Source organism: Myotis daubentonii, chromosome 9 (assembly GCF_963259705.1).
Source record: "Myotis daubentonii chromosome 9, mMyoDau2.1, whole genome shotgun sequence".
NCBI lineage: Eukaryota > Metazoa > Chordata > Mammalia > Chiroptera > Vespertilionidae > Myotis > Myotis daubentonii.
Window position 1 is genome coordinate 31,021,102 of NC_081848.1, and position 20,805 is coordinate 31,041,906.

The 20,805-nt window shown below is 47.6% G+C and overlaps 1 protein-coding gene across 1 annotated transcript in view; it reads left to right on the forward strand.

Annotated features, from left to right (window-relative positions):
- ME3 (malic enzyme 3) overlaps positions 1-20,805 on the forward strand; it is a 176,234-nt gene that overhangs the window by 117,654 nt on the left and 37,775 nt on the right. The window contains exons 6-7 of the mRNA XM_059708202.1: positions 5,990-6,151; positions 15,481-15,584. Of these exons, the coding sequence (XP_059564185.1) occupies positions 5,990-6,151; positions 15,481-15,584 (266 nt within the window). The remainder of the gene's footprint in view (positions 1-5,989; positions 6,152-15,480; positions 15,585-20,805) is intronic.

Consider the following 20,805-nt stretch of genomic DNA (forward strand, 5'->3'; position numbering starts at 1 on the left):
CAAAGTAATTTTGCTTCATGATAACACACCATCACACACTTCAAAACCAGTTAAAGACACATTGAAAGATTTTGCGTGGGAAATATTAACCCACCTGCCATATTCTCCAGACCTTGTTCCTTCAGATGACCACTTGTTCCAATCGATGGCACACGCACTTTCTGAGCAGCACTTCAAAACGTACGAAGAAGTGGAAAATTAGGTCTCTGAATGGTTTGCCTCAAAACAAGAAAATTTCTATTGGGACAGTATCCACAAATTACCTGAAAGATGGGGGAAATGTGTACCTAGTGATGGACATTACTTTGAGTAGAGCACTTTTGATGTTTCTCTTGAAATTATTGTGTTTTCTTTGATTACAAAATCTGCATTATTAACTGGTATAACTGGTAGACAAGGAAGCTGGGAGGTTAGATTTTTTGCTTGTGAGGAATGGAACCAAGATTTGAAACTATGCCATGGAGAGAAAAGAAGAGAAGGAGAAAAGGAAGAATGAGAAGGAGAGGGACGCACACACAGTGCTGTGGGCAGCCCGTGACCATAATGTCCGAGGAAACCAGAGCCAGTGAAAGGAGTCTTGATCCCCAGGTTAGTCTGGGGTTAGCCCCTTTGAGTGGAGGTCCAAGCTGGGTGGACAGAGGAAGAATGTGGCACACCATGCCCCTAGTCATCTGAAATACAGAGGAATTGTGAGTTGTTGAAGCCATCCAAACAAGAAAACTGTGGTCCTGTACTTTACTGATGGTCATTGCTGGGCTCTAAAACGCCACCATGCTACTTGGGTTTGCCCTCAGCCTTTTGACCTCCACAGCATGAAAAATACGATGCAGCCTCTTCTCTCTGAACTTTTCATCTACACCAGGTCTGAGTTCAGTCCCACAGAGAAGACCTTTTGCTGTCTCTGGTAGATCTATCACATTGTCCACTGTTTATTGAATGCATAGCACTTTGCAGGGACCAAGTCAAGTGCTGCAGAATCAAAGATGACAAGGCCTGGTACTTGCTCAAAGAGCTTAGAGCTGCTAAGAAAGACTAGGAAGCAACACAAGATAGCAGCAGGTGTGTGTGTGGGGGGGGGGGGGGCGGTGACGGGAAGTAAAATGCTATGGGAATTCAGAGGAGGGAGTGACAACTTCCAGAAGGAAAGCTTCGTGGAGGGAGGTGCCTTGAAACATAAAGGATGGTAGGATTTGGATCCAGGAGATACAGGGATTGAGAAGTAAAATGGCATGTATTCAAGAGAGTACAAACCCAATAAAAGGTAGGAAATATTTTAGTGTGGATAAAGCATGGAGTGGGTAAAGGGAAAATTCAAAAAGCAGATTGGATGTAGACCATGGAAAGCCTTAAATGCAAGTCTAAGACGTTTGAGTTGTATTTTATAGGCATCTGGAGCCACTGGAGCTTTGGGGGCAAGGAAGTGACAAACCTGGCTGTGCTTTGGAAAGATGGAATGAAAGGGAATAGGGAGACTCTAAGAATATTGACACCAGTCTGGAGATCACAAGTGAGGTGAGGGATGGATGGACTGACCCAAGGCAGGAGCAGTGTGGATGAAGATCATGGACCAGATGAGAAAAGTATAGAGCAGGTCAAAGCAGCAGAAGTTGGTGACCAATTAGCGGTGGTTAACTAATGACAGAGAGGAATCAGAGCAGACTGAGCCGTTTTTGAGCCTGGGAGATAGAGGGTAACAGATGGGGTGAGGACAGCAGAAGTAAAAGGTTTTAAAGACATAAAAGGGAAAGCGAATTCCTTTGATTAAGGATTTGGGGAGTGTGGGGGACTATTGGACATCCCGGTGTCAGTGGCAGCAGACTGTTTGCTTAGAGATGACAAGTAGAAGCCACCGGAATGGGTGCAGAGTCACGATAAGAATGCTGTTGAGCTTCACATGGCCAGACTTAGGCAAAGCTGCGTTTGCCAAGCTCTCCCTCTCATTTCTCTTTCATTTACTCGTTTCACAGATATTGCATGTTTTTTCTGTAGTAATACCAAACTAGAGAGAAATGAAACAATTTAGAATTCTAGTATATGATCTTTGCCCCAATAATCAGTATTATAATTCTAAGCTCAGCACCATTTACTAATCACTTGCTTTATACAAGCCACCGGGTTAAAATAAGATATATTATTTCATTTCATCTTTACCACAACCTGATGAGTTGGGTATTGTTATTACTCCCATTTTATGCAAAATTGAAACTCATAAAAGTTACCTGTTAACCCAAGATTACATGTGGCAACTCATCAAAGGGCCTAAATTCAAATAATAGTTATCAGACTCCAACATTCCTGGCCATTCATCTTTAGGCTATGTGGTGAGATAAAATCTGCATTTTTAAAATTATTAAATAAGAACCCAAATGCTATCACCATCGAATGTTTAAATAGTAAATGTGGGGCTTGGCAAGCAGTAGGTACTTAATAAATATTTGTGGAAGGCAGGCAGGCAGGAAGAGTGAAGAGGCCAGGGATGGGGTAGATATAACAAGTGCTGGGAGAAAGCATATTCAATTGCAATGGGCAGGATTTGCACGGCTGGGAAAGGAGAAGGGCCTTCTAGGACAGGGGGATTTAGAGACTGAGAGGTCAGAGATTATTGGTGAATTCATAGTGTGTCTAGCAGTGAGTGAGAAGGCCAGTTTGGCTGGAGTAGACAATTGTGTGCGGATGAGTAGCAGGAGATATGTTTCAGAAGGTATATTGGATTTAAGTCATTAAAGAGTTAAGCATTTTGAACACTATTTTATGGACAGTTAGAAGTCACTAGAGGTCTTTGAGCTTTGGAATGGCATAAGGAAAATGGGCTTCTGAGACAGTGATTTTGGCATTAGTTGGCAGGAGAGATTGGCAGAAAGATGACTCTGGTTGTGAAGCTGTTGCAATAACCTAACCATTGGTATGGTAGGAGTGAGAGAGATGACAGATCGAGGTGAGCCACTCCCTCTGAGGAGCAGGGATGCAGTCAAGTGTCCTGGGACCTTCCATACTGGGAGCACATCATGGCATCTCTGGTACCATCTTAAAAGGCCCCAGAGTCCTAGAGTTAACGCCATGGAGTAGTAGTTGATTTAACTCCATGTCACTCACTGGCCCTCAGCAGAGAGAAATTCTAAGGGAATGGGAACCAGAGTAAGGAAGCTTTAATTAGAAGAGATGGTAGAGAATTAACCAGAGTTTGGGTACCCTGGGGCAGCATGAGAGCACAGGTTCCACCAGAGGGAGTTGCCAGGGGGAGGTCAGAGGGAGACTGTGGAGAGGGTGGCCCTGAGGCAGGGCAGAGCTTTGCCAAGAGCACAGGTGCTTAACCCAGTTGAAGGGGATGGTAGAAGGAGCCCTGAGCCAGGAACCCAAAGCCTGATTAAAATCACAGCCTTCCACCTATATAAGCAAGGTGCTCTTGGTAAGTCATCTAATCTTTCTGAGATAACTAATGTGGAAACACCAAGTCCAGTGCCTTGTATAGAATATGAAGGTCTATGAGCTTCTGTTTGCTCACCTGTGAAATGAAGATAACAATCTCAGACCTGCCTACCAATGAGGGCCATGGGAGGGTCAGGTGAGTTGTGGGTTGTGAGCACTTTTCATAGAGGCAGCAGAGCAATCTAAGGGGGATGGTCATCTTTGTGGGTCTGTTGCACTCTCCAGAGACCCCTTTTCAGAAGTGGAAGAGTGTTTTTAAGAATCTCTACAGCAATTTCTACAAAAAAGGTAGCACAGCCCTTGTCTGTGCTCACCCCTGGAGACATAGAGAAAATAAGTGAGGAGATGCCATGGACCCTTTTGATATGGATCATAAGTTCTTACAGGACAACGATGGGTCTTCATCTTTTTATCCCCAGTGCTTAGCATTGTACTTTCATTGTACCCGGTGCATGAACATTCATGCACTGGAAGGAGCATCCCTCAGCCCAGCCTGCTCACAGTCCGGGGGCCCTCAGGGGCGGGAGGCTACTGGGCCATCAGGGGAAGGCAACACCCCCATCACACCTCTGCTGCTACCACTGCTGGCAGCGCAAGCCTCAGCCAGCCTGGTTACCTGATTCTCGGGCGGCCCTGGGAGGCTGGGCAGCCACCATCTGAGGCTTGCCCGTGCCTTGGGCATTGGCTGGGCAGCCAACTTCCAAGGCTTACCTACACCTCGGGCCAGCCTTGGGCAGCTGAGGGGCTGAGGGCGGGTCCAGCCACACCGTGCACCTGCCGCACCCCCCCCACCCCCCCCCGGCTGGGCTGGGCTGAAAAGACTGTGGGACTCTGGTGGTAGGCGCGAGGAGCGGCTGGACCTGCCCTCAGGCGGGTATGGTCACACCGCAGGCCTGCCATCCCCAGTGGGGCTGATAGGACTCGGGGACTCTGGTGGGGCTGAGGGGACTGGGTGCCACCATCTTGTGGCTATGGGCGCCGCCATCTTTGTGATGGTGTGATGGTCAATTTGCATATTCTGTCTTTATTAGATAGGGTAGTGCCTATGAGTATCATACTTGGGGCCAGCCAGGATACCCATAGCTCAGAGCTGGTCCTATGTCTGGCCCAAAACCAGTTCCAATGAAAGGATGGGTAGCCCCTAAACTTAACTCATTTAGAGAAGGAGGGAACCAGTGACAGTGAGGAGGTTGGGATGACTTATAAACAACTTCATTGTCACTTGGAAGGGCTCTCCTTGGCCTGACATTCAAGGCCCTGCACTGTTTGATTCTTGCCTGACTTTCCATTCTTTCTTTTCATGCCCTGCACCCCTACACACACAGCCTACATCCCCCCACCTCTACCCTGGATCTTAATTTCCTTTTATATCAAATGCCTTTCTCCCAACCACACCCTTGATGGACAATCTCCACCTGTTCAGTGTCTGGTACATGTGTCCCCTCATCTCTGCTGCCTTTGTCCTGTTCTGCTGTGCTCACACTTTCCTCCCAGAGTCATAATTATAAATGTACATGTTCCATCTTTCTTTGGGCCCCTTCGTTCGTCAGGGCTGGACTCATGCAAACTTGTTTTCACAGATGAGCAACTAAAGCTCCTTCCCCCAGGATCTGGCACTGTGTCTTATGCAAAGTAGGTGCTTCATAAATATGTATTAAAGGGATGAATAAATAAATATCCATCATCATAATATAATGATTTCCATCCTCTGCTTCATCAGCATCTGTTCATTCACAGTAGGTAGGCCTTGAACTAGCACTATGTCTACGACCTGTTATCCCTTCAGTGATTATTTGCCTAAACACAAAGGCAAATCCCAGTACAGCTTGAGAACCATCCTGGTTTCCTGTGAAATAGTGAGCCCAGCAGATGTCACGGGAGCTCTGTCCTTTGCACACTGGATTTATCACACTCCAGAGCAGGGCCAAGAGCAGGGTCTCTAAACCCTAGGGCCGTGGTCGGCAAACTGCAGCTCACAAGCCACATGCTGCTCTTTGGCCCCTTGAGTGTGGCTCTTCCTAAGCCTTAGGAGTACCCTAATAGAGTTAATAACAATGTACCTACCTATATAGTTTAAGTTTAAAAAATTTGGCTCTCAAAAGAAATTTCAATCGTTGTACTGTTGATATTTGGCTCTGTTGACTAATGAGTTTGGCAACCACTGCCCTAGGGTTGTAGCAGCAGCATGAACACTTGTTTTTCATTATCTCCTTTGCTCATGTCCTTCCCTCCCTGCCCCTCAAATCTCAAGCTGAGCCTGTCTGCCTGGTTTCTTTGAGGGAGAGAGTGACTAGATGTGTTTTCCCTCCAGCTGTTTCTGCAGCCCCCACCCCAACCTCTGAATGCAAGACAGGTGTCTTTCTGTCATCTTCTCAGTGGGGTTCCTCACCAGCCTGCCACCTGCAGCTGAAGGGAGCTTTGGCCTCACCCCAGACAAGCTGTTTCATCCCCAGCAGAGGCAGCGGGCATCAGCTGTCAGCCTGACATGCCAGAGCTGTCAAGACCAGCACTTGGTCACAGGAGGCGCTGCCGGTGATTGATGGTGTCCTGCTTTGTTTCTCAGGCCGTGGTGGTGACTGATGGGGAGCGCATCCTGGGCTTAGGAGACCTGGGCTGCTACGGCATGGGCATCCCTGTGGGCAAGCTGGCCCTGTACACGGCGTGCGGAGGGGTCAACCCACAGCAGTGCCTCCCTGTCCTGCTGGACGTCGGCACCAACAACGAGGTAACATGCTACGTGGGCAGGAGATCGGGGGCCAGAAGGCGGCAGCTGGGATGGGGTGGGGAGCACCTTCGTGGGGCAGTTGTATCTACGAAGCATCAGGCCATTTCTTTGCTGGGTCCCCTTTGCCAGGGCTCTGTCTCTACACAGCTGTGGAGTGGAAACCATCCTCCTCCCGGCTTGCCCGCCCCACCCTCCCAGCCCTTCTTCCCTCAGCCACGGCTGGGTCTTCCTGCTCCTCTGCCTCCTGAGACCCTCCATGGTGACCCCTGTTTGGGCTTCCCCTGCTTCCTTTCTCCATGATCCCAGGCAGCCTCCACACCCTCAGGCTTCTCTCTGGTCCATTAGTGAAGAGGCCACTGATGGAAGTGGCTGCAGGCTGGGTGTTTTCAGCATTTTAGAGGCGAGCTTCCTCAGTGAAAGGGTTAAAACTCAACACTTCAGGGCCAAGGCCTGGACCAGATAACTAAGGGTCCTGTAAACCCAGGGGGGAGAAACTGACCCAGCGTGTGGGTGAGAGCCACCTACTGGGCCCCAGGTGGTTTAGGATTTAAGCAGCTGGGAATACCACCACCCCGGGAGTACCACCACCCTGGGATATGGGCTTTGTGCATGCCTGTGGTCTCAGCTCTGTGTCTCTGTCAGTGAACATGAAGAAATATCCAAGAATTCCTTCCTAAGGACATTTATCTCTGAGTTTAAAATGAGGGCATGTTCATATTTTTTAAATTGAGAAAACCCAAAGAAGTATTAAAGTAAAATATCAGTCACGCAGCCAACACCAATCATTGCTTACAGTTTGGTAATTTCCTTCTAACCTTTTCTCCTCAAGACATTTGTAAAAGCAAATTTGGGATTTTGTCACACAGACAGGTCTATATCCCGCTTTTTAAAATGTAATGTCATTCATCAGCTTTCTCCGAGGTCATTAGCCATTCTTCCACAAGGTCATTGGCAGAGCTGCCAGCTATCCCATCATTTGCATAGGAAACCCTCCCCGGTGGGATGCTTAGATGGTTTCTGATCTTCTTGCTGATGTAATTGTGCTCCGATACCCATTTTTGCAGCTCAGTCTGTTTCCATCTCTGAGTTTCTCCTAAAGACAAATTCCTGGAAATGGAAATATTGAAGCAAAGGGAATGGTCACTTTTTAGATTCTTGACTCATATTGTCAAATAGGTTTTATTTATATGCATTCTGCGATGACCTCTCTCAAGAAAACTTGCCTTGACTTTGCATGGCCTCCTCCTCCCTGGACACTACACGTCCCTGCTTCCGAACAGAATGAGCGCTGTAGCTCATGAGGAATGATGCTTATTCAGGCTTCATCCACAGATATCATCCATGAGTGGACAGGGGCAGACGTTGCTTCAGAGCTGGGAAATCATGGGAGCAGGAGGCAGGACAAGGGGAGGGGGAGAAGTACTGAACTGGGAGGCAGGGATGCTGGGCTCAGTACCCCTGGCAGCTGGGTGAGTCCCTGTTCAAATCTAGACTTGATTCCCCTTCTGGTACAAGAAGGAACAGGACCAGGAGGTTTCTGTGTGTTCTTCCACCCCTAAAGCTCCTCTCCATATGTCTCCCCACCAGCCTAGGAGACAGGAGGCGGATGGTGGTGCAAGATTTAGAGTTGCTCGTCAACAACAGCCTTCAAGGTTGGCTCTGCACTGTGGTTCCCTCCCCGGAGCCAGATGCCTGGGTTTTACTGAAATTGTCCCTCAGCCACAAGGAACATGTGTGAAACCATGCATGCATGTAACACACTTTGTTTCAGTGACTATTCGCATCTGACACCTCCTGCTGTGCTTCAGCTGGGTTTAATATAGACCTTCACTCTCTGTTTCCTAAAAGCTAGCTCTTGGCAAAAAAAAAAAAAAAAAAAAGGACCATTGCATTCCCCAGAAGCGTATTGGTGGCCTCTAGCAGATGCATTAAGATCCTTTGTCATTACCCGGCCGGTTTGGCTCAATGCTTGAGCGTCGACCCATGAACCAAAAGGTCACTGGTTCGATTCCAGGTCAAAGCACAGGCCCGGGTTGCAGGCTCTATCCCCAGGAGGGAACATGCAGAAGGCAGCCAATGGTTCTCTCTCATTGATGTTTCTATTCCTCTATCCCTCTTCCTTTCTCTCTCTCTCTCAAATCCGTAAAAACATATTTTAAAAAAAAATCTTTTGGCGTTGAAGGTCCAGCTCCCAGCAATGATGTGCTGAAGTTTAGAGCGGGCCCCAACCTGTAACAAACTCAGCAGAAGAGATAGCAGGACCCCATGAGTAACCGTGGCCGTGCCGTGTGCACAGACCACCCCACTTAAGCCTGACAATAACCCTGTGAGTAGAACATCCATTATTGCCCTCTTTTTACACAGTAGGGGAAACTGAGGCCCAGAGAAGCTCGGCTAAAAGCAGCCAGGCTGGGATCCTCGTCCCCACCACACCACCTGCCTGGGTTTCTGTTGCTTTGTAACTAAAGGTCATTTTTTTTTTATTTTTAGAGTTTTTATTACTAAAGTTGCTTTAAAATCTTTATTTAAAAAAAAAGAAAAGGGAAATGGCATTTCTCCCACAACGCTCCATCTAATCTTTGTCTATGCATATACAGTGGGGCCTTGACTTACGAGTTTAATTCGTTCTGAGACCGGGCTCGTTAAGGAGCTCGTTAACTCAAATTACTCTGTCAACTCAATGCAAAAAATCGGCCCAGAGACAGCTGGTATCTCAAAAAACTCGTAAGTCAAGGCCCCACTGTACTGTACACAGATGTAGTTATTACCTGATTGTAATCATAATGTGCCCATGATTTTGTCCTAGATTTTTCAATGAAGATTATTCTGTGAATACCTTCTCTTTACTGAACAAGTTAAATTTATTTATTGACTTTGACATTTATTTATCTATTAAATGTATTTATTGAGTGTTTAGTCGGTGTCAGGCAGTCTGCTGGGCATGAGGGAGACGGATGAGAGCCAGGCGTGGGTGGAATACCTCCTTGTCAGTGTTTCAACATTGGCACCTAATTGATCATTTTCATAGCTAATGTGCCACATCTGCTCAAAGTGTCTGCTTCTCCCCCTGCGGCTTCAGGCCTCTGAATCACCTCTTCCTGGTTGTGAAGGGAGAGAGCTCCTCCAGGCCTGCTCCCTCCTGTCGGAAGGAACCAGAGTGTTCCCCAGCTGAGAGGAGGAGCACAGCCTGGCCCGCCCTTGCAACACCTAGTGAGAAAGAGCTGTTCCCACCCAGGCCACAGGGACCAACACCAGCACCTGCGGTGCGCCAGGCATAGTTCTAGGGATTATGTATCTTCATCTCTTTTCATTTTTACAACAGCTACAGGAGATACGGTTCTCCCTGTTTTACAGATGAGAAAACTGAGACAAACCTGTTAACTACTCACCCCAGGTCTCACAGCTCCTAATGTCAGAGCTGGGATTTGAACCCAGGTCTCTGGCTGCAGAGCAGCCTTGTCTGCCATGGCATGCTTCTCAGAGAAGCCAGGTTACAGGCTAGGAAGAGAAGACTGGGAGGGTAGGTATTTCACATAGTAGGGGGTCCATAGACCCTCAGGATCAAGTCAGGATGACTCATGCTATTCCCATGGTCTCCTCCCCCCCCCAAAAAAAGGTGAACCCCCATCAAACCTTCTTCGATAAACTCAGGACACAAAAATCCAGAATCACCAAGTGACCACCAAATGGATGTATTGTGTGATCTCTCACACTACAGTTCTTATTTAGGAAATGAATCCATTTGCAAGATTTTCCCACCCAGAAGTCTTGGGGCACATCCCTCCCGCAGAGCAAGCCGGAGCAATATGTCAGTGCGGGGAGGGTGCTGCGTGACGGTGTGTAGTGTCGGAACAACTGGACCATCTGTGTGTGTGTCTCTGTAAAACCTCCTGGGGCCACAGGAGCTCTCGAGTCAGAGAAAACACCCCCGGGCTTCCTGTTGAAGGAAAACATCTGGGTCCGCAGCCCTGAAACTCTGAGTCACTTTTACCTGACACATCCAGAAGGTTTGGAAAAACAAATATGTGAGGCAGTGAGAAGGGACATGTGACTACCGTCCAACCGGGTGGGGGGAGGGAACCCCAGTCAGGCGGTGCACCTGCTCTCGGCTCTCCGGCATGGCTGTGTGCAGACTGGGGTGTACATTTTGCTTCAACCACACACAGCAGGGCCACAGACTGTCCGTGTTAGAAGAGACCTGACATACTTCTAATTCAACCCCATCATTTCATACGGGAAAAGAGGTCCCCGAGCAGAAATGGCTTCCACTGTATTTGAGTCCAAGCCCCCAGTCCTCATCCCACTCTGAGCTAAGGGTTCTATGGGGCAATCTGGGGTGGGGGGGGGGGCAGTGACTTTAAAATGGCCCCTGAGCCCTAGAGGACTTCTCCTGGCAGAAGTCTTGAATTTTGATGGATCCACCTCCCAACAAGATGCTGCGTGAATCTCTGTGGAACTGACTGTTGGGGGGAGGGGAGGGTGGGAAGGGGGAGCAGGCCTGTCGGCTTATGGGGAAACACACATGGAAACAGATTATCAACAGAGCCTGGTAAACGGTGCTTAGGTGTTACTGAATAGCTGGGATCGCCAAACCCCCACCTCTGGAGATGCTCCTTTTGCAGCTAATAAATCATCAGCAATCACCATGCGGTGCCAGTGGAGGCGCTCACTGTCTGCACACCTGTGGCCAATGAGGGGCCCCTCCCAGGATCTGTACAGCTCACCCTTGGGCTTAATGAGCTTCCAGAGAAATGTGCGGTGGGCATGACTGTCTCCCAGGTAGGGGGGGAGGGGAGACAATGAACTGTGTCCGCAGTGGGAACCCAATGCCATGGCCTCCCCAGGCCTCCAGATGCCCTCTGAGTAACACTGTGTGCCTGTCGCTATGCAAGATGAAGATTTTCCCAGACCAGAGGTTCATCTCTTTTCCAGCTTCAATCTAGTACATGGCAGTGAGGAGGGGGAAGCCATTCTATTTTCCTTGCATTTCAGCTGCAAGAAAACCCTTAGGAGTCAGACCTGGGCAGACAGCCACAGAGGGCACCTTCAACTCCCATGGCAGAGGAGGAAGTTCTGGCTCGCCTGCTTAGGAGAAAGGCCTTAACCTAAAGTTACAGGTTTATTTAGTTCTGAACCTTAGTAACTACCTAATAAGGGGAAGCAGCCAGGCTTGAGTTAGTTAGTCCCTCCTGGGAAGACCCCTGATCTGGAAGCTGTCCTTTCCACCCTGCTGATCCCACCTAATTTGCTTTGTGACCTTGGGCAGCTCACCTAACCTTTTCGGGCCTTAAAAACCCATTTACAGGAAGCTGACCCAAGTGATTTCTAAGACCTTCGTAGTCCTTAATCCAGCATCTCCTTAGTCCAGTTCTAGAATTCATGCCACTCAATCAGTAAGCACCTTTCAAGGGCCTGCTATGTGCAAAATCACTGAGAAGATGCAGATGAATACAGGACCTTTCCCTCAAAGAGCTTGCGTTATGCAATAGAGATCATTATTATCCTGATTTCACAGAAGAAAAATGAACCAGGGTGAAGTTAAATACCTTGTCCAAAGTCACAGAGCTAGTTAAGTGACAGAGCCTAAATTCATACCCCACCTATTCCAAAGCCCAGAGCCCTTTCTGATTCTAAAGCCAGGCCATATTGAGGGTGCTCATGGGGGCCATACTGAGGGTGCTCGTGGGGGCCACACTGAGGGTGCTCATGGGGCCATCCTGACCAGGGCCAGCAGACCCAGCAGTGCCTTCTCCACTGCAGTGCCCTGCCTGCCAACTTTAAGATTCCCTCTGCCTCTCTTGATAGGGTTACTGGATTTAGCAAAGAGAAATATAGAACAGCAGTTGAATTTAAATGTTAGGTAAATAGCTAACATTTGTTAGCATAAGTACATTCCATGCAGTACTTGGGGCAAATTTATACTAAAAAATTATTGTCCATCTGAAGTTCAAATCTAACTGGCCCTCCTGTATTTCATCTGGCAATACTGCCTGCTAGAAACTTCTTAACAATTATGTGAGGAAGTCCAGGATGGAGGAGGGCTGCAAGGAGACAGGGTCCAGCCCCTTGCGGGCAGTCATTCTTAGAGACACATTGCTCAGTGGGATGCGGGGCAGAATGTGGACTTCTTGTTCCACGTGGTGCTAAGACAGCTGAGGGAGCTCCACCCCTCCTGCCAAAGGAGACCCAGCTGGCGGAGATGTGGACATGGACTGTGTCCATTCTGGCTCCCGTGCTCCCCAGCCTGGTCTGCAGGGTGACAGCCTGGGCCTTCCCAGCCACTGCTGAACTCTTTCAGGGAGACCAGGCGGAAGGGGAGGAGCCACCTCAGGCTCCCTGGTCACCACGCCATCAAATGATGGGGCCAAAAGGGCACTGTCATGAGACCCAGGCAAAGCAAGACTCGGTTTCAGCTCGACGACTTTCCGGCTGTGTCAGCTTGGGCAATGTATTCAAGCCCTGGAGCTCCACCTTCCTCATCTGTCAAACGGGGATGAGAATGTGTAAGACCAAAGGATCAAATGACTTTTGATTCCGAAGGAGTGAGATTACTCGAAAGTTCTATACGAATATAAGAAGCTATTTTTAATGTCATCTCCATATAGAAACTTTCTTTACAATATTTTTGTATGCTAACCTTTGAAGCATTTCAGGCATAAAACATCTTATAAAATTAAATATAAGGACCTTTTAAAGCTTTGTATTGTCACCCTTATAGGTCAATGGTACCTCATTATGATTGACCGTTTGTGTTAAATGCAGATATGCTGAGAAATGTTTGGAAACTCCTAAAATTCTTCAGTACCACTAGAGAATTTGGCTCACCCCAGAAACCGCATATGCAGCACTAAGAAATTCACTCTGCTGCCTGACCCACCACCAGTCACATCTGTGGCTTGGCAACATTACAAAGTGTAACTTAACATGGACCCTTTCATCTCTATAAGAACTAAAAAAGTGAATATTTTCTGCAAATGCCAAGAGTTTTACTATTTTTATCAGTATTTTTGTATGCCCTTCCAGGCTATATGTGTGTGTTTCAAACGATTGATATTAGGATAGCAATTCTGTATCCTGCTTTTTTCACTTTAAATAATCTCACCTGCATTTGTCCAGGCAGCTGCATAGTCTAAAAAACCACCCATTTGCTCTAGCTGGTTTGGCTCAGTGGATAGAACATCGTACTGCAGACTGAAGGGTCCCAGGTTCGATTCCGATCGAGGGCACATGCCTGGGTTGCGGGCTCAATCTTCTGTAGGGGGCATGCAGGAGGCAGCCAATCAATGATCCTCTCTCATCACTGATGTTTCTATCTCTCTCTCTCTCTCTCTCCCTTCTTCTCTGAAGTCAATAAAAATAAAAATATTTTTTATAAACCATCCATTTTAATGAATGTCTAGCTGTCCATCAAGTAGTTATACCATCATTTACTTTATTGTGCACTCTTACCTGATTGTTTGCTGCCTTCAGTGGCTTTTACATGGTCACTTTGAAAGTGACATGTGCAATGGTAGGCACCATATGTATGCCACTATCATCCTTTAGTCACACACACACACACACACACACACACACCCCTGCCAGAATCCTAAACAATCTCAAGGATGTGTCATCCAGGGGGTGAGGACGTTAAGAAAAGGTAAGGACCCATCCTCTTTCTAAGTTAGACCTTGGTGCCTTGGAAAATGCATTAAACCCACCTCAAGATTCTATGGACTCAGGATTGGGGGTGAGGGGCTGGGAAGGCAGGCATTCCTGTTCTTTCCTGTCCCCTGCACCTTTGCCCAACCACCTCCCATAGCACCATCAAGACAGTATGGAACTAGAGCAGGGTCTTTAACAAAAAATAAGTCAATTCTGGTTAATGTGCAGAAGAGCGACTAAGAGCTTGGTGGTTACACTCATGAAATCTGGAGCCAGGCAGCTGAGTTTGAATCCTGGCTTTTGTGCTTACTAGCCCAAGGTCTGGGCAGGTTGTTTAGTCTCTCTGTGGCTTGTTGCCCCATTTTTTTCATTCAGGTTCTCCAGGAAACAGGTGACAAAGGTGTGTAGAAAGAAGAAAAGGAGGAAGCAGAAGTTGTTGTAGGTGGGCAGGGCCTTAGATGATGATGCAGGTATGGCATCGGTGAAAGGAGAGAAGGAAGGAAGGAAACAGTAAGAAGAGCTCTGTCTGCAACCCAGCCCTGAGAGAAAGTCTCAGGCCAATAGGAATCCCTGAGCAAAGATTAGGAGTGCCAGCTGTGCAGGACTGGCCCACTGTAGCACCCACCATGCTCAGTCACAGGCTGGTAGCAGCCTGGAGAGAATGTGGTGGCTGGAAGCTGTCCACCAACTACCCACCCTCAGCAGTTTGTGAGTTCACTCATCAGCCACCTGCCAGAGACTGAGCAGCTTAAAGGCAGCAACCATTCCTCACTCATCTACAAACCCTGCGAGGCCCAATGTCAGTAACAGATGCTCAGTAACCATGTCATACACAAGTGAGTCCCCTGATTCTATGAGGCGGGCTGGGCAGTATAGAAGAGGTGGGAAGTCAGCCAGTGGGCATGGTCATCACACCAGTGCAGACACAGAAGGTGTCCAAACAGTGTGTGAATGCTCTGACAAAGAGCTACAAGAGGTGGAGTGGGCAGGGGTGGGGGGGATTCACCTAACACAGGCTAGCATTAAGGTAGGCATCTTTCTTGAACTAGAATTTCAGGTTGTATCATTCTATTCTTGTATCCTCAGGGCCTAGCATACAACCAGGCACATGGTAGGTATTCAGTAAGACTTTGGAGGGAGGAAAGGAGGGAAGGAGTTTTTCTAATTTGAGTCCAGATCAGTGGCTTTGGACCAGATCCAATACTCCAGTCCAGATGCTGTCTATGGCAGTTCTCAACCAGTGGCATTTTGCCCCCCCAAAAAAGACATTTGGCAGTATCTACAGACACGTTTTTATTGTCACAGCTGAGAGTGCTACTGACTTATAGTGGCTAGAGATCAGAGACCAGTGCTAAATATCCTGCAGTATGCATTCAGCCCTCACATCAAAGAATTATCCAAGACAAAATGTCAACAGCACCACTGCTGAGAAGCTCTGAAATACACCCAAAGCCACAGCCAGAGGTGGGAAGACTGCTTCAGGGAGAGGCTCACCTGTTCAAAGCAGCCTTGGTTTCTGAAATGGGACCACCTGGGAGTCCACCCTCAGTCAGGGGCTTAGCCTTCAGACCTTTTGGAGGTAATACCTGGGGCTCATCTGGCTTCCTCCTCCCTCTTCCCCTCTCACCCCCTGATCCTTCCCACTAAACCAGGACACTTGAGGATATGGATGCTGTCTGTTCCAGGAGCTGCTCAGAGACCCCCTGTACATCGGCCTGAAGCACCCGCGTGTGCGTGGGGAGAAGTACGATGAGCTGCTGGACGAGTTCATGCAGGCTGTGACAGACAAGTAAGTGGCTCATCTGTCCCTTTTGAAAGAGGGCTCTCAGGAGATAGCATGACTAAAGTCAACATTGGTTTTGGCAGATACACAAAAAAGAGGCGATAGGCGTGTGCTTTTCCAGGTGGTCTGAAAAGTCCAACTGGACCCATGTACTTGGAAGCCTCAACGCCAGATGGGCTCATTGTCTGGAAGAAGGTTTGGGAGCAGAGAGGGGATAGGAGAGGGGTGATGGTTGAAGGCCTATGATCTGGAGATAGTTAAGTATCTGGTGTTTCAGGAGGAAAACCTTCTTAGCCTGAGTTTTTCTGGGTTCTCGGCATAATTAGGGATGTTGTGAGTGGTTGTCACTTTCTACCTCTAAGTGGGGACCAGGCAGCATTAATAAGCCACCATGGGCTAAGCCTGTGAGATTTATGAGGTGTCATCTCTGCATGGGGGTGCACGATATTGGCGCTTCCACCCACTCTTTCCTGCCCCATCTGTCTGCCATCATGGCTACTGGCTCACCCTGCCGAGGCTGGCGTGCTGCTGGGAGGGAGTTCTAGAAATAGCACCCTGCACACCCACACTTAGTCTGACAGGCAAGTCAGTCAAGATAGAGTTTCAGCAGCTCAGCAGGTCCCCGCAGTCCCGGCAGGTCCCCTTCTCACTTGAAAGCCTACAGCTTTGCTTGCTGACCCTGGAGTGCCCAGGCATGACACAGCTGGCCTGGATGTCTTTGGCGAAGTGGTCTCTTACCGAGTTCAGCCATTCAAACCAAGCACTGGCTGGAGAGCTGCTCCATCGTCTGCAGCCCATGAAGTCACATTTGGGTGGGCTTTTGGGGTGGGAAGACTGACACACACACACACACACACCACACACACACACACACACACACCGCTTCTAGGTTTGTGACCTTGGGCAGGTTACTGAACAGCAACATTTTGTTGTTTTGTGTGGTTTTTTTGTTTCCTAAAATGAGAGAAAATGATATTGTCGTTATATAGGATGGGAATGACCTGTAGAAAAAAAAAAGGAAGATAGCAATAGAGTATGGGATGTGGGGGCAAAGTTCCTTATGAAGCAAGAGGGCAAAGTTCTAGTTCTTAGTCTTAGCTGGGAGTACAGACGCCCATCCGCGGGACAGAGGGAGGGCAGAGCAGTGGGATCCAGAGCCTGTGGAATCCCTATTGGGTGAAGGCAGGATCATCTGCTGAGAGTAAAGATGGGAACGGAGGTGGTGGAGGCTTAAGGATGGAGGCGGTATGACCTGGAATGCCCAGACTCGGGAACTAGAGGATGATTACTGGGCAGCTCCATGGGCCCCCTTGAGGTTACTCTTCATGAAGTTAACTGGGGCCAGTTAACCTATTTCTGTGTTTTTCTCTAGCCAGTTTCAACTGTCTGGGTGCTGTGTAGAAGTAGACAGAGAGTAGGATTTAATCAGTGCTGGGATTTTGCTACACAAGAAAGGAAAAGAGAGAGAAAGGAATTGGGAGTGTATTCAAGGGTGTGATTATAGCAATGTGTCGTGAGGTCTAGACTGGGTAAGAAGGGACATGAGGACATGGTGGAGGAGAAAGGTCAGGGACAGCACTATGGTCAATGGATGGGAAGTCCTGGTGAGGCCGAAGAACTATTGACTTGGGTACTGTTGGGAAGCATGGGCCTTGGTTGGAAAGCCTGTAAGGAGGAAATTCCAAAAGGTCTGAACCTCCAGGGGAATTGGCTGAAGGCAACTGCCCCTCCCCTGCTTTGACTTTTCCAAACAAGTCTGAGTCCCCAGGTGTTTACTGGAATCTTTATGCTTAGTCTTTAGACATCCTTGCTTAAAGGGCACTGCAGTTGCATATGTCTTCTCAAGAATGCTTACCCTGCTGATAATAACTAATAGTTAATTTTAGTTCAAGCTAGCCTATATAATAAAAGCCTAGTATGCAAATTGTCCCGTCCACCAGGAGTTTATCCAGAAGTTCAACCAGGGGTGGGGCCAGCCTAGGGAAGGGAGGGAGTACCTGACCGGCAGCAAGCAGCTGCTAGGGACCCTACCAGTGCATGAATAACATGCACTGGGCCTCTAGTTGTTATAATAAAGACCTAAGAAGACAGGTAAATGAGTCTGTTTTGTTTCTCTAGCCAGGCAGTCCCTTAGGCCTCTCTTTCACAGAAACATATGTCAGAGTCATTATTCATCAGTCGCTCAGGGCCTGCTGGTCAGCCCCAGCAGGGTACTAGATGGAATGAGCTGGAAAGAAAGGATATAGTAATCAGAGCATTGGGTATTTGAAGCTGAGATTATGGGGGAAGTGCTGCTAATGAGATGTGGCCACCAAAGCAGCTAATTTAAGGGTCAGCTACATCTATCAATAGAGGCATAGCATCTAGAACAAGGTAGGTGAACATCCACTTAATTCCCCGCCCCCCCCCCCCCCCGCCCTTTCAGACCATCCTGAATACCACATTTGGTTCTGGACAAGATACTTTGAAGATCATAAATTCCCTAAAGTGCCTTTGGAGAACAGCAAGCCTGATGGTGAAGGAAGTTAAAGGCTTAGCCTGGTGGGAGAAGACTTAGGGCTGCTCTGTCTATATCAACAGCATGGTACTTCCTCCAGATATCTGAAAGCTGTTCTTCCAGAAGAGGACTGGACTTGTTTCTGTATCCTCACATGGAGAAAGACCAATTGGTAAAATGCCAAAGGAGGCAGTTTTCAGCTCAAAGCACTGGGCCTTCTGTGAGAATGAGTTCCCTGTCCCAGAAAGAGTTCAAGAATAGGTTTCTAGTGCTCTTATAAGAGGAAATTTAAGCTTCAGATACTCTTTAAGATGCCTTCCCACCCCAGCATTCTATTAGGACTGCTTAAGATCCCTGGCTGGCAGGATAGGTATTATTATTGCCACTTTATAGAATAGGAAACCAAGGCCCTGAGAGGCCAAGGAACTGTATCAGGTCACACAGCATCTGGCAGGGCAGCAAATTGAACCTGGGTCTGCTGACTCCGAGGCCAGACTGCTTTCTACAATGCTGAGTTCCTGTGGATGACAAGAGAAGGGAATGGCATGGGCTGTGAGAGCCTCTCTTCTGCTTCCTGTTTCCAGGGATCACTGCTTATCTAATGAGTAACTACTCATTCCATGATTCCCCACAGGGAAGCCTTGTTATTCGTGTGAGAAGGTTACATAAATTAGGATGTAAGAGGCCCTTCAAATTATCATTAAAGTCAGCTTATGGTCTCACAGACACACAAGCAGTCCAGGGGTCAACCCTTGGGGAGAGCCATGAGTCAGCCAAGAAGAATGTGTCCTTGACAGCGGGTTGTTTTGAGTCTCTAATAAGCTAACGCAGATGTTTGTGGATACTGTAGGTGGGGAAGGAGCTGGTCTCTCCAGGCACTCTGGGGAATATAGTAGCCCCAAGATGGAATGCCCGGCCTTGCGTGAGTCAGCAGCCCCAAAGCCAAATACAATGTATTTTAAGAAAGAACCTTAGGAAACATTGACTCCTACCTTCAACATCCTTGCCTCTCTCCAAACATCCTGCTAATAAAAAGCTCCTCTTCTTGCGGATGTGTTATAAGATTTGGGGGGAAGGGGGGCGGGGGGGCGGTGGTGCTGAAAAAGAGTCAGTATGGCCCTGGCTGGTGTGGCTGAGTGTTTGGACTCACAGCAGTTCTCAACCTGTGGGTCGCGGCCCCTTTGGCTGTTGAACGACCCTTTCACAGGGGTCGCCTAAGACCATCCTGCATATCAGATATTTACATTACGATTCATAACGGTAGCAACATGACAGTTATGAAGTAGCAACGACAATAATTTTATGGTTGGGTCACAACATGAAGAACTGTATTTAAAGGGCCAGAAGGTTGAGAACCACTAGTTTAGAGTGTCAGGCCTCGAACCAAAGGGTCTCAGTTTCTATTCATGTTCAAGGGCATGTATCTGCGTTGCAGGTTTGATCCCTGGCACCAGTTGGGGTATGTGCAGGAGGCAACCAATCTATGTGTCTCTCTCACATCAATGTTTCTCTCTCTCTCTCCCCCACACACACCCTCCCTCCCTCCTTTCCACTCTCTCTAAAAAATCAATGGAAGAAATATCCTTGGGTGAGGATTAACAACAACAACCAAGCGTCAGTATGGTTCAGTTACGATCCTGGAGTTTGGCCACTGGGGAGGACCCACCGGGGCAGGGGCGTCTCCATCTAAAGCTGTGAACCGCAGCAGTGGGTAACTGTGAGTGTCCTGCTCACAGCTGAGACAATGCTTGATGTTTCTGTGGCAAAGACTAGTTGTCCCATTCTTCCTGCTCTTTCTCTGCTATGTGGTGGGACCTGGAGCACTGCACCTGAGGGACAAGTTTCCCGCCATGGTTCCCACGTACATTGTTCATTTCTGTTACTTACAGTAGAATGGATGGGCATGGTCTGTTGGATGTGCTCCTAGAGCTCAGGCCTGTCTGTTACTGGGCCTGGGTTGGACTGAAATTTGATGTCAGCAGCAGCTTCAGCCTTTCAGTAGACCAGAAAGGAAACCACCCCCTTTCTCTCTAGCACCCCAAACCCTAAAGAAAGAAATTGCTAAGCTGCTGAGATAAAAGTGATAAAGAAGAAGGGAAATGATAGTTTTTTTAAAAACTGACTTCTTAAGTCATCTGCTTTTTAACTCCAGGAAAATTTCTTCTTTTTGAGTCTCTTCATCTTTCTACCTCTGGATAAATTATCTCTACTGTGCAGTGATCATGAGGGAGAAGAGTAGGATTTTTTCCCTTCAACTTGCATATATCCCTGTATTTTGCATGAAGGAGAGATTTCCCATATTTCCATCAGAGTAATATAATTGCTTTAATTCTTAAGCATAAATGAACATGATAAAAAAAACACATATGCTGAATTACTTATGAAGAATACATTTAAAGCTATTTTAAATGTGCTGTAATTTGTAAGATATTACTTATTAAGAAATTGCTTGTTACGTTTATTTTTATCATCTGGTGGTAAAGGCTTTCTTAAGAACTTGCAAGTACTTAAGAACTAAATGAGAGAGAACATTGTATAACCATCCTGCCGTTCCTTTAATGCAATATAATAAAACTCTGAAATTAAGACTTATTTTCAATGCATTGTTTTAAAGATTACAAATAGCTATTTCAAAAGCTTGTTTAATCCATAACAAAGACATATTACTGTCAATTTTTTTAAATCAAAATGAGCCCAGCTGGTGTGTGTCAGTGGATTGAGTATTGTTCA